This window comes from Micropterus salmoides, unplaced genomic scaffold (genome assembly GCF_014851395.1).
Source record: "Micropterus salmoides isolate LMB-PRFRI ecotype aquatic unplaced genomic scaffold, ASM1485139v1 Ms_hic_scaffold_9, whole genome shotgun sequence".
Lineage (NCBI taxonomy): Eukaryota > Metazoa > Chordata > Actinopteri > Centrarchiformes > Centrarchidae > Micropterus > Micropterus salmoides.
In genome coordinates this window covers 37,261,599-37,276,434 of record NW_024044681.1, presented here as the reverse complement: position 1 = coordinate 37,276,434, position 14,836 = coordinate 37,261,599, and the positions used below count along the sequence as shown (strand labels likewise).

The window sequence follows — 14,836 nt, the reverse complement described above, 5'->3', positions numbered from 1 at the left end:
AGTTGTGTTAGTAACATGCAATAATGGGATGAGGTTGCATACAGAGGGAGAGAAAGTAGAGGAGAGAGGAGCTCAGTGCATCATGGGAAATCCCCCGGCAGTCTAGGCCTATAGCAGCATAACTAAGGGATGATTCAGGACTCACCTGAGCCAGCCCTAACTATAAGCTTTATCAAAGAGGAAAGTCTTAAGCCTACTCTTAAATGTGGAGATGGTGTCTGCCTCCTGAACCCAAACTGGAACCTGGTTCCACAGGAGAGGAGTTTGATAGCTGAACGCTCTGGCTCCTAGTCCTAGAGACTCTAGGAACCACAAGTAAACCTGCATTCTGGGAGCGCAGTGCTCTGGTGGGGTAGTAAGGTACTATGAGCTCTTTAAGATAAGATGGTGCCTGACTATTAAGAGCTTTGTAGGTAAGAAGAATGATTTTAAATTCTATTCTGGATTTTACTGGAAGCCAATGCAAAGAAGCTAAAACAGGAGAAATGTGATCTCTTTTCCTGGTTCCTGTCAGAACACGTGCTGCAGCATTCTGGATCAGCTAAAGAGTCTTAATGGACTTTTTCGAGCAGCCTGATAATAAGGAATTGCAGTAATCCAGCCTAGAAGTAACAAATGCATGGACTAGTTTTTCTGCATCATTTTTAGACAGGATGTTCCTGATTTTCGCAATATTACGTAGGTGAAAAAAGGCGGTCCTTGAAATTTGCTTAATGTGAGACTTAAACGACATGTCCTGATCAAAGATAACTCCAAGATTCCTCACAGTGGTGCTGGAGGCCAGGGCGATGCCATCCAGGGAAACTATATCTTTAGATAATGCGTCACGGAGGTGCTTAGGCCCCAGAGCAATAACTTCAGTTTTATCTGAGTTTAACATTAGAAAATTACAGGTCATCCAGGTTTTAACATCCTGAAGGCACATTTGAAGTTTAGCTAACTGATGAGTTTCATCTGGCTTGATCGATAGATATAACTGAGTATCATCTGCATAACAATGAAAGCTTATGGAATGTTTCCTGATAATATTGCCTAAAGGAAGCATATATAAAGTGAAGAGGATTGTATTTACTCAAGCACACTCAGGGTTACTTCATTTATGGTAACTTAAGGGTGTGAAAGTGATTTAATTTCATTAAGTGATACACACACATGTCATTGCTTAGTGGTCATTCTTCAACAACCATGGTGTTGAACATCAAGGCTAACTTTATTCATTTCAGGCTGTTCTGATGAAGCCGCAGCAGCTCAAGGTGTCCGGCACATAGATTATGGTTTCCTGTGGTTTTGCTTCCAGATTGGAAATTCAGGAACATTCAGTTGTCCCTCAATAAAACTAGAGCTGCTGTCAGATCTTTGTCAAATCCCTTCTATGAATAGAAACCCTCATAAACACTGTGCAACAGGTGAGAGAGCAGCCACAGAATAAAATTTGAAAGAATGATAGAATGCTCCTAAAGGAAGATGGAGTAATGTTGTTCTGCCCCTGGTGTCGTTATCTTGTTTTGCTTCCTGTCTGTGTGCTCCCCGATTTTGTTCTTCTTCTTTTTGTCCACTTTTTGATGCTGGTGTTGACCACAGGACAGGAACTACCACTGATGTCCACTCGGCTTTTGGCCATACTAGGAGTACGAAGTATATAGTTAAATGCAAATTCAGTACAGTCCACTAACATGCATCAAACATAGCTCACACCAACCTTTAACAAACATTCAGCTCATAGTCTTGGTTTGCTTTTTGCTAAACACCATCATTAGCTAGAGCCTGTGGCATTTTCAAACTACTGAAATTAGCCTAGTGGCTAGCGGACTTTCCCTGTGCTCATAGCTTAATACATTGTTATATAATTATACTATTTCTTACTCATTGTATTTTCTTTCCATCGGCGGAAAGTTTGTCTCAAAACTCGTGTTTGAAGAACTGAGTTTACAAATCTTCATTTTGTGTTTGTGCAAAGTGTTTTATATTTACAGATTACACATTTACTCACAGATCGCTCATCTGTCCACACAAATAATATTGAAACATAAATTCCCCCATAGTATTAACACAAACGGTTAACAGTCGCCGCACAGTAGTGAGAGAATATCACACCTGACCGCGACACTGACACTTTGTTACTTTACTGTCTCCAGGATGGTTCATTCCCTCTAAAACGGCTATGAGCTGCACTTTATTAGAGGTGCTGAAGTCAACATTTGTGTGGGATTGTGGTGATATTGCTGTCTGATTACAAGTGTTCAGTTCAAGGGTTCAGTTTCGATTTTCTTCCTCTGATGAAGATCAGTGCGCTCGTCTCATTGAGTAGGCTACAATTCCAGACGAAACTTCAGCTGACAGTACACTTGAACACTAACATACTATATGTCAAAGCAGCCACAGTCAAAAACAGTCACACTGACTGCTAATAGATTAGCAGGAACACAGGAGATTGGGCCCAAATGCAGACAATGGAGGCAGAGCAGGTTCAGTTCAGTGATTTAATAATGTCTACTGGGTAAAAAAGGTAATAAGGCCAGCAGCGATTAAAAAACAGGTAAGCACTCCAACAAGAGAACAAATCTGGCACCTCTCCAGCTACTAGTCCATGGTCCACAACTCTGGTCTGAGCTGGATTCAAACCGGCGACCTTCCAGTTCCTAGCCTAATCCTTACAGACTGAGCTACTGCCAAATGAGGTCAAAAGAATGAGAAGAAGTTAATTACTTAAGTTAAGTAACATTACTTATGTACATAGCATAATGAACACTGGTCTCTTGGTGAAGTCAAGTGTCTGACCATCCACCCCAACCACCTCCATACTCTGACCTTTCTGTTATTTATACTAGGCCTTCTTTTAGCGTTTCACAATGATTCTAAAGGGCTTTCCAATGCGATAAAAATTGATGCCAGGAGATCTTGCAAGTGTCCATATGTGACCACTTGGGAGTGAGAGCAAGTTTACATTTACTCATTTAGCTGACACTTTTATCCAAAGCGACTTACAATTGTTATACATCTCAGAGGTCGCACGCCTCTGGAGCAACTAGGGGTTAAGTGTCTTGCTCAGGGACACAATGGTGGATGTCTCATAGTGGGAATTGAACCCAGGTCTCCCACACCAAAGGCAAGAATCTTATCTATGTGCCATCATCACCACCCCCCCAAGCTGGGAGAACACGGGGGAAATGGCTGGAGCACAGTCAAAAGACATCAACAAGCTCGCACAGACAGAGGGGAACAGAAAGACTTAACACACTGGTGACGGTAAAGATAGGCCCAATCCCACTGTCCACCCTCACAGACTTTGAGGCGCGTTCCCGGGAAGTCCGTGAGGGTTTAGGGCTGTCACACTGTCAAATCATCAAGTGCGCGAGGGCTCTCTCGTGGACATTATGAGCCCTTTATAGACCCTTCTCGTAAGTCCGCATTTCTGCAGACTTTGGCTGAGGGAATTGCCCACAGTTCATAGTGGTATGACATGAAACACGGGGGTTACCAGGGGAAGCAAATCCGCCTATTAAGAGAAGAAGAAAACAGTAAGCAAACAAGAATCGACACCTACGCTGACTATCATTTTGAGCCCTAGCAGCCTGTTATCTTGTGGCCGCTGTAGGTTATTACAGTTCAGTTCCAATAGGGGGCACCAGTGCTATTGATATAACAAGATTACATCGAGTAGAGTCAGAGAAGGCGGACCCCACTCCTGAGTAGACGGTGTCCCTATGTGTTGGTCATGTTATGTTGCTATGATGTTATTGGCAATAAAGTCAGCTAAACTGAAGACAGTGTCTCTGCCTGTGATAAAGGGAATCTCAAGATACTACATATGGCGACGAGGATAAAACTCTACTGCGGTGAGACAACTGGCAGCAAGATGACCAGCGTAGGGCTTTGTTTAGCTATCGCATCACTCCACAGTCAACAACAGGACTATCGCATGCTGAGAGGATGATGGGCAGGAAGTTGAGGTGTACACTTGATCTCATACACCCAGATTTAAAAAAAGGGTGGAGTCAAAACAAGCCAGTCAAAAAGCTTACCATGACAAACATGCAAAAACACGTAACTTTGTGGCAGGAGACTCAGTCTACACCCGAAACTACAGATGGAGACCTAAATGGATACCCGGACAGATAGTGGAGATCACAGGACCACTCTCCCATACAGTGTTGTTGGGAAACAGTTGGTCAGGCGTCATGTGGATCAACTGTTCCGCAGACAGGAGCAGGATCTGCCAGTGCAGCAAACAGAGAGGACACATGAGGAGGAGTGTATAACCGGTGTCATCGTGCCACAGGACACAGGTACAACACCAGGGGATGAAGAAGTTCTGCCGGGGGTTCTCTACCCAGAGAACAGGGCACCTGATAGTTTGGCAAATGGAGAGTTACCCAGAAGAAGAGTTGCCTCAAAGAAACAGAAGACCACCAGCCTATATGAAAGACTTTGTAAAGTAAAGGACAGTCCTAAAAGACTAATATGGGACAGTATTAGGTTTTATTTTATTGTTGTTTGTTTTGTTTTTTTTCCCCAGCTTTCCCAGCCGGCTTTGTATGTTTATTAGGGTGTCCACCATTCTGGTGGGGAGGGGGTGTGTTCTGGTCATGATCGCGTAAAAATACACAGTAGTTATGTTGTGAGTGACTCACTTTAAACTACAGAGAAGTTTAAGTTTTAGAGGGGAGGGATGTTATGTTGTGTTATTACAGTTCAGTTCCAGTCGGGGGCACCAGTGCTATCGATATAACAAGATTACATCAAGTAGAGTCAGAGAAGGCAGACCCCACGGTTCTTTGGCTGTGACAGATGGGAGACAAGACGAGTTTACATGAAGAAAGTAACTGTTTATTTTACAAATTAATATTGAGCGAGGATAATAACGTGGAAATCAGTATCAGTCATGTAAGAATGTATGTATGTGAAATGTCATTAACAACACAGGTGAGCTTTATCGGCGTTCTTGGGGAGAACGTTCTTGCTAGTCGTTCTTGCAATGTCACAAACGCTGCTGACGGTTTGAGACGATGTGTTGTTGCTGAAGAACAAGACTTGTTACGGTGAACATTTACATTATTAAAGAATTGTGAACATTTACATTATTATAGAATTGTGAACATTTACATTATTAAAGAATTGTTATGGTGAACATTTATATTATAAAAAAATTGTTATGGTGAATATTTACATTATTAAAGAATTGTGAACATTTACATTATTACAGAATTGTTATGGTGAACATTTATATTATAAAAAAATTGTTATGCGAACATTTACATTATTAAAGAATTGTGAACATTTACATTATTACAGAATTGTTATGGTGAACATTTATATTATAAAAAAATTGTTATGTGAACATTTACATTATTAAAGAATTGTGAACATTTACATTACTAAAGAATTGTTACGGTGTATGGAGGAATTATTTGGTCAGAACTAAAACTAAAAGTCGAAATTGAAAACTAAAAGTCGAAATCAAAAAATAAAAGTCGGAGTCAAAAATTTATTTGTTATTTAGGATAGGGCATTTAGTCATTTAGCCATTTAGGATTGGGGATTTGGGGATTGAGTATTGAGGATTGAGTATTGAGTTGTGTATGCAAATGAGGAGGCGTGGCCCAAAGGCTGCAGGGAGGGTGTGGTGCAGACGCACTTTATGGACTGCAGGGGGAGCTCTGACTGCCAGCACATCGCCATGAAAGCAAGCAGAGGAATTGAGCAGGGCTGGAGGGAGGACTATCATTTATAATACCATAACTAAACGTGTACAGCATTTCTGTCCATGTGGCCTCACACACAAAGTCACCAGTGAAAGGAATGCTATCCATGTGACGAGAAAGCAGCGGACAGTACAGCAGGTAAGATATGATAACATTAGCAAGTTAGCTATATTAGGCTAACTGTTGCTGATATGCATGAGTTACGTTATTGTCGTATAACTGTAAAGATAAGGTGTAGAAGCTGTGTTTGTGGGTAATAGCACCATGCTGGGCAGGTGACAGGTGTGTGTTTACAGTGTTTGTGTGCTCTGAAAAACATAACAGCGCAGCTATAAAGTCTCAGCCGGCAGTCCTAGTATGGTATTATTACTACACACATATGAATGTAACGTTGAGGCTGATCGACATCCGCTAATCAGAAACAGAGAACACTACCTGCATCACTGCCGATGTCATTTGACCAGGGAGTGAATGGTGATTAATGCAATAGTGCAGGCCATGCTCATAAAAATGTACCAATCTGTTTGTGTATGTTGCAGGTATGTTGCAAGCAGACATAATATATGAACGGAACGTACACAAGTATGTAGACGTAAATAGTCCATTTATCATCCGCTTAAGACCTTGTGGTGGTACATATAAGAAATTGTGTCTGTAAAGCCTGTAACATGACTGTACATGCAGCTGTAATAAACAGGAGCTACAATACAAATCTGTATAATGTAGGAGCCAAATGTTTTCCTTTATTGGTATACTGTTAGTGAGTTATGTGAGAAGCCTCAGCATAGCAGTGCATTTCTGTAACTCAACGTGAGTCTGAACTGACCATGCTGATAACAATGTTTCGATCTGTTTATGTATGGTGCAGATTTGAGTTTTTATTCAGATGTGCAACAATTACTTCTCTCCTAAGTTAGGGCATAAACTCGACACTAGAGGCTTAGTAACTGCTAGTTAGATTTGAACAAAAACAGTGACCATTCTTTGAACATCTACAGATAGTAGATGAGTAGTCAATTTGAGTCTAGAACTGAAAAATCAGTTTCACATCTCAGGCTCAATCAAGTCAGAGCTCCTGCCTCATAATCTCTCCTTTGCTTCCTGGTGTCTTCTTTGTGACTAACCTTTTGTTTCTTGTACCTCAGGATCACCGCCTGCTCCTCTGCCTCACGTTTGCCTTCTGCTGGACAGCCAGCCATGCGTCCCCATTCACCACTGCCCACGTCATCTCGTCTTACATTATTCACAAACTTCCTTCAGATGCCTTCAGATCTCCAACCCTAGTCATCTTTCGTTCATCTAATGCCCCTACACCATCACAACACTGTGGGCACAGTGCATCATTTTTCACCTACTACCTCTATGATCCCAAAGAGGAGGAAAAGGTGCTAAACTCCTCCACGTGCACCTCCACAATGTTTTTTCAAAGAACCCCTTAGACCCATCCGTGATAAGCAACTACAGACCAATCTCCAATATCCCTTTTCCTAGTAAAATATTTGAAAAGGATGTCTACAAACAACTGCATAATTACCTGTCCCTCCACAATCTATATGATGTGGATCAATCTGGCTTCAGGACCAACCGCAGCACTGAAACAGCTTTGAAGTAGTCAGTGATCAAAAGATCAACAATACTGCAAACAAACCTTCTATCCTAGTATTTCTAGAATGGACTGCAGCCTTAGATACTGTCAACCACAGCATTTTAATCAGTAAACTAGAAAATTCATTTGGGCAATGTGGCCGTGTCTTAAAGGGGCTCTCTTCTTATCTTGTGTGTCTTGACAACTTTTAAACTAAAATAAAGCAAGTGTGACATTTTCTTTGAGGTCCCACAAGGCTCAGTTGTATATTTCACTTTCACATGATATCCTCAGCCCTATTAATGACCCTGACAACTGTATCAGTGACATCAAGTACTGGATGATCAAAAACGTTTTGCAGTAAAAAAAAGACTGAGATCCAGTTGGAGAAAACCATATTACCATTATGACCTTACTGTTGTTAACATTCTCCCTGACACAAATTTAAAAAATGCACTGGACAGTTACTTCCTGGGTGTATATGTGTATGTATATTTGTAAAGTAATAACTGTATAGGCCATGTTGTATGTTACCATATTCAAATGTATATCTAACTATCTGTTATGTTCTGTGTGTAGCATAAGGAGACTACAAACTTTCCATGTGATGAGTACAGGTTTTGTCAACAGTGCCAGTTCAGATCAACGTAAATGGGGGACGAACAGGGCTGTGTTAAATATATAATGTTGCTTCTTAAACTGCAAAACTTGGAAATTAGAGGGACATGGCTCAGAAGGTAAATATTTATTTCTTACAAATAGTTTTTAAAATACTTGTTTTCAGGATGAAAAAATGATGTTAAATAAATGTGTGCAGGTCAGGCCTTGTGAGGTGACGTCGCTGTCTCTATCTGTCATTACCTGGTGTAGGAAGCTTCTATACATAATTGAAGAACACTGATTTTAACATTTTAGTATCGTAAAAAATTGGAAGTATAATGAAATGTTATGCTTATTTCCACTTTTATTTTGCTGCCTCTACAAATTAGCAATTTACAAAGACAGCAGAACAAATGACAAACTACATAATCATAACTAAAAGCCAAATTAGCCCTAATATCTTTCTAATTTCAGTGGCACCCACCTCTAGAAGCAGGTAAGGTATAGCCATAGACTGGGTATAGCACAACACTTGATCATAGAAACTGTGCAAGTCCACAGGCTGTATGATCATGTATACTAGTTAAGATAAGACCGCACTAAAGGAAATTCAGGTGCAACAGCAGCAATTATATATGGTGAAAATAAAAGACAAGCAGCTTCTCCCGTCAGACTGCACCTCTGTGCTATATAATGTATAATATAATGAGCAAAATAAAACACGTTAATTATAGATCACATAGAAACTCTGCAAGATAAAATACAAGCCTTCAATGAAGAGTAAATTCTGTCCAAGTGAGAGAAAAAGTCCTGAGTGGATCCAGAGGTTACTGAATCAGCTGTAGCTGTAATTTCCAACTTGTGGTGTGACCCAGTTGACTGGGACTCTGCTGCAGATTGCTGATCCAAAGCTTTGACACCAAGTGGTCCTTCATGTCCAGGTGAAACATCTTTGTCTGCAGGGGGGGAGGACAAGTCAGTGGGGAAAAACAGTGGAGCTTGTGTTAACCTCAAACACCTCTAGTGTAGACTTTAGGCCCTAATAGGCAGCTGAGAGGGAGACTGAGCATGGGGCAATAACAAACACAGGGACAGACGGGAACACTGGAAACACAGTGAAGTGAAAGAATAAAAGGAGACACTATAGGAAAACACTGATGACAATCGCATTAATCACCATTCACTCCCTGCTGCTTGCTTTCATGGCGATGTGCTGGTAGTCAGAGCTCCCCCTGCAGTCCATAAAGTGCGTCTGCACCAAACCCTCCCTGCAGCCTTTGGGCCACGCCTCCTCATTTGCATACACGACTCAATCCTCAATCCCCAAAACCCCAATTCTAAATCCCCAAATTCCCAATCCTAAATCCCCAAATCCCCAATCCTAAATGGCTAAATGACTAAATCCCCAATCCTAAATACCAAATCCCCAATCCTAAATGGCTAAATGACTAAATGCCCAATCCAAATACCAAATTAATTTTCGACTTTTAGTTTTTGATTTCGCCTTTTAGTTTCGGTGAACATTTACATTATTAAAGAATTGTTACAGTGAACTAAAAATTGCTAATGAATAAATAGCAGCAGAGAATATTGCACATTAATTATTTAACAGGTAGTATTGCACACACAAAAAAACAGGTAATAAGGTCTATTTTAATAACTAACTAAGGGCCTGTGTGTCAGACACTTAAAGGGAGGAGTTATAAAGTTTGATGGCCACAGGCAAGAATGACTTCCTGTGGTGCTCTGTGGTGCATTTTGGGGGAATGAGTCTTGCACTGAAAGTGCTCCTGTGTTTGAGCAGTTTATGGAGTGGGTGGGAGACATTGTCCAAGATGACATGTAGTTTGGACAGCATCCTCCTCTCGGACACCACCGACAGAGAGTCCAGCTCCACCCCCACAACGTTACTGGTTTGTTGAGTCTTTTAGTGTCCGCTACCCTCAACCGGCTGCCCCAGCATGCAACAGCAAACAGGATAGCACTGGCCACCACAGACTCATAAAACATCATCAGCATCGTCCTGCAGATGTTGAAGGACCTCAGCCTCCTCAGAAAATAGAGATGGCTTTGGCCCTTCCTGGAGAGGGCGTGGGTGTTCTTGGCCCAGTCCAGTTTATTGTCAAATATATATACCAAAGGTTAAAATCAATTACGCTCCCAGCTGGTGATTACATACCTAAGGTCAGCTCCTGATTGGGCAGAAAAAGTAATCAGACAACAGGGGAATCAGGGATTACTGTCTAACCACTAAACAGTAGCAGCACAGTTGTGTCACAACTACACTGTGCAATGCTGTACATGTGTGCTCCAAGCCTTGTGGTCCACTATCTTATATGCCTTCTGAAAGGTACACACAAACATGACACAAGATGTGTAGGCATCTTTCATGTTATGAGGGGAAAAACATTAACCACAAAACCTTGGACCTCAGAAAAGACATTATTGTTTTTGATTGGAAGTCCAGGTTAAGTCCGTTGTGAGGCTGCCAACATGTTGCTGTGGAGTTTGATCTTGGTGATTCCTAGATCAGAGCTACATTATGGCAGAAGCTGGGTTGTGGTCAATGCTTGGCAACTTAAGATTTGAAAACCTCTGTTTGTTAAATGAAATTGTGATCATGGTTGGATATTATGGCAGTACACAGTCCTGGGACAACTGGTAGCAGTACAGCAATTGCATAGTGTAAAGACAACAGTTCAAATCCCAGTCTTCTGTTTTGGTGCTGTTTGGAAAATACCAGGATCTTACTGTCTCAACTTTCTCTGTCAATCTGAGTTCTTTTGAATGTGTAAACGCGTATTGACACTGCTTTTGTTTCCCAGGTCATCCACTGCAGCGGCTACCTGAAAGTGCGTCAGTACATGATGGACATGGCCCTGTATGAATCCTGTTATCAGACTGTGGGTCTGGTGGCAGTTGGTCACTCCCTGCCCCCCAGTGGTATCACCGAGATCAAACTCCACAGCAACATGTTCATGTTCCGGGCCAGCCTGGACTTTAAACTAATTTTCTTGGACACGAGGTAGGAGAGACGCTTGACTGAGTAGGTGAATGGATAGATGAAAGCCATGATATCTTGATGATCCCTGTATGGAATATAAAATCATATAAACCATCACAAATAATCTTAATAATTACATATAGACCATTGCCACAACACACGCACACACACACACACATACACATACATGCATACACATACATGCATACACATACATGCATACACATACATGCATACACATATATGTATATTAGCACATATGGACTGCCGGATTGTTAACTAAATATAATGATGTACTTGAGCATACTGATATCCAAATCAACCCCTGACTGTTTAGCTTGTGTCCTCTCTCCTGTGTGCTGGAGCCAGGGTGGCAGAGCTGACAGGCTATGAACCGCAGGACCTAATCGAGAAGACTCTCTACCACCACGTCCATGCCTGTGACATTTTCCATCTACGCTATGCTCACCATTTATGTGAGTCCTTGAAAGTCAGATGTATGGGGGTTTGTACAAGTGGGGTAAGTAGAGTGACCAGTAAGTTAAGTTACAAATCAACAAGACCACCAAGGACGAGGATGCACCAGGGTTAGTGGATAAGTAAATCAGCTTAACAAAGAGAGCTTTTCATCACATTGCTTTAACATAGAGTTTAACTTTTGTGAATAACAGAGGACAACTTCTTGGTGGGACATAGGGATGATAGGAAGTGATTAATGGAGGAAACAAGATGCAAAAACAACTCAAATGGTGATCCAACAAAGGTTGAGGTCAAGGGCAACTGGACTTGGTTGAAGATACTAGAAGACGTTTCGTCCCTCATCCAAGAGACCGCATCCAGACCCGCTGGTTGTGTCCCGCTTTAGTGTCTCATATGTGTTTGTGTCCATTAGTAGTGTGTTGTCCTGGTAGTCCACTGTGTTAAGGACTACCGTGCATCTTCCTTTGTCCGCAGGTAAGATGGTGATGTTTTGATCCTTGCTTAGTGATGTCACAGCTCTCCTTTCTTGGATGGTGAGGTTGGAAGGGGGTGCCTTCGCATTAGAAAGGGCTGCCGATACCTTTAGCCTGAGCTGTTCTGCTTCTGTTTCGGTTAATTTGTTTTTCTAAATAGCAGATTCTGTAGCTGTGATGAGGTTCACTATCGGTAGCTGCTGTGGTGTGATGGCACACCACAGCATTCTGGGTTCACAAGAAGAAGACAAGAAGATAATTGCTGGGGGTCTTCCCCCAGAAGATTTTGAGCATTAAACAGTTCATTTCCTGCATTCTGGTAACATTCTGCAATCAGTGCTTGAAGTGGACAAGATAGGTTCTGGGCAATACCATTCAATATCGATTATTCTTGATAAATGTCAAATCATTATAAGGCAGATTTTTGCTCCCGAGTGAAAGTTGAAGAAACTAGATAGTTAATTCTATTTTTATGGTCAGAACAAACACTTAATGCCAAATAGTGGATCCAGTGTTTCCCATACGTTCATTTATTTGTGGTGACCGCCACATATTGATTTTCGATTTTTAACTTTTTAAGCATGTAAGGAGCCTAGCAAATAAGAAGAGCTAAGTTAACGTAGGAATACAGCTGGGTTGTCGAGGTTAGTGTCGTGTAAAACATTCAAGACTTGGGACAGATAAGAAAGCTTGAACTTTTACCAACATTACTTACGAATCAGGGGTATCGATGATCTTAACTAACGATCCCAGAGAGTTTCCCTACCAGTCAGTCAGAACTGAAGAAGTCTTGTGGATGAGGGACGAAACGTCCAGTTGCCCTGGACCTCAACCTTTGTTGGATAACTATGACCTGGATGACCTGAGAACACAGTGAATCTTGTCGGTGCATTGCATTGTGGTCTGTTAAAGCAGCCCACAATTTTACTTTTTTGGTTCACTCAAAGTGTTGTTTTCAGCTGCAGCAGACAGCTGTTCTATGTGAAATAGCTGTAAAAAGACACAGTTGACAGTCAAGCTGGTGAAAGTAGTGGAGCATTTAGCAGCTAAAGAGCTAGATATTTTTCTCATAACTTGGTGGTCCAAAAACAGAGATAAAAGAAAGAGAGTATTGGATGTATAACTACTGGATGTGTACTTTTTGCTTCAATCAACTTGTAAGGTGACATGTCAATGTTGTGTTCACAGCTCATTTCTGCTAAAACAAATTTCTGCTTTGGTGAGGACTTTACAATGCTGGTTACAAAAAAAGGCCCACCCTGTGCGGCTCTGAGGGGCTGATGTTAGATTTGACCATGTTTTTCTCTCTTTTATTCTGATATTTGTGTTCCCTGTAGTACTGGTGAAGGGGCAGGTCACAACTAAGTACTACCGCATGTTATCAAAGCGTGGAGGCTGGGTGTGGGTGCAGAGCTATGCTACCATTATCCACAACAGCCGCTCCTCCAGACCTCACTGTATTGTCAGTGTGAACTACGTTCTGACGTGAGTTGGCACCCTCCCTCTGTAATTCTCAATGTAGAACTTCCAGCTAAACCAGTGCAAAGATACACAGTGTGAACCTTCTGTTTGCACACAGTGACACTGAGTGCAAGGAGCTGCAGTTATCTGAAGACCAGAGTCAAGCCACTAAGTCTGGTCTCAGTCTTACCTTCTCTCAAGACCACCGCAAACAACTCAGAATCAAAGCAGTCAAGATGAAGACCAAACTCAGAGCAGCTTCCTATCCTGAGGTGGGACTTCGACTTTCACAGTTATGATAGAAAATGTTTTGTGCCCCCATTATTTTTCTTAAAGAAAATGATATACATGATCTTAAAATGCAATTTACCTTTAATGTCCTTTAATCTGTGAAACATCATCACCGAGATGTGTGGGCAACCAGGGGGCAGAAAGCAGCTCTCTGTCTTTGCAGCATATTATATGGCATATCTAGCAGCAGTGTTGGACAAATTACTCAGAAATTGTAATGAGTTACTTTTTACTTATCACTCATTTAAAAAGTAACAATATTACTTTACTTATTACTGGGTTTTAACAGTAAATAGTCACGTCACTTGTTGCGTTACAATAACTTTCAACCACCATCCTTAAAAGTGACGGAACCTGTTCACCAGCGCATTTTGGAAATTAATCCACTTTACTGGAACAATAATTAACCTAAGGAGTCAACAACCAGCCAAACTGAAAACACTGCAGCCGGAGGATGCTGTATCATATATGCTATGGTTATAAGCTATTTAAAAATAATAAAAAACAAAGCAGGTCCTCCCCGACATTTTAACTAATCGCGTATTCATAACAGCATCAATGAGTAGGATTTTTACAAGCATCCATTTTTTAATACCATTGTCTGAGATAAAAAAAATGTGTCTCAACTTGGGAACTAACGTTACTCATCTGCACATGCATTTATAAGAGAAGTATTCAGTGCTTTTACAAAACACAAAACATTGATTAATCCCACTCTCTACTGCCAAGTGGATGCATCACTGGCAGCAGCTGCCGGAGTTTCTTTCTGCTTTCATGCTGCTTTCGCAGATGCTGTTGTTGTTCGCGGTTGAAAGCTTTTTGCTTGTCGCACAAAGTTTACAACGGAAGACAATGTTCTTTGCATCTCTGAGCATGACACAGCTAGGCTTAATGGCAATACTTACAGCTTTGGAAAGAACATATCTCTCCATCGTTCTCCATTCTTCCTTTAGCTTTTTGGCTAGCAGCTCACTAAATATGCGAAATGAAACACAAACAAACACATCCTACTCTGAAATGGCAGTTTATTATTAAGTCAACAAGAATTTACAATGTGCAATCTACGTTGATTACAGCGGTTGACTACAGCGGTTGACTACAGTCTTCTGACTTGCTACCAAAGCGCTTTTGCCCCCTGGCTGTGCGCGCTTCCAGTAGTGTTTGTATACGAGAAACCTGTCTATACTCACAAGCCTGTATGTACAGTGTGGTTTTTTAATGGCATTTTTTAATTTCTCCT

At 41.4% G+C, this 14,836-nt stretch overlaps 1 protein-coding gene across 1 annotated transcript in view; it reads left to right on the top strand.

Annotated features, from left to right (window-relative positions):
- Positions 1-13,611, top strand: part of sim2 (SIM bHLH transcription factor 2) — a 44,285-nt gene extending 30,674 nt beyond the window's left edge. The window contains exons 6-9 of the mRNA XM_038709556.1: positions 10,713-10,912; positions 11,261-11,367; positions 13,182-13,329; positions 13,424-13,611. Coding sequence (XP_038565484.1) covers positions 10,713-10,912; positions 11,261-11,367; positions 13,182-13,329; positions 13,424-13,604 — 636 coding nt within the window. The 3' untranslated portion in view covers positions 13,605-13,611. The remainder of the gene's footprint in view (positions 1-10,712; positions 10,913-11,260; positions 11,368-13,181; positions 13,330-13,423) is intronic.
- The last annotated feature ends 1,225 nt before the right edge of the window (positions 13,612-14,836 follow it).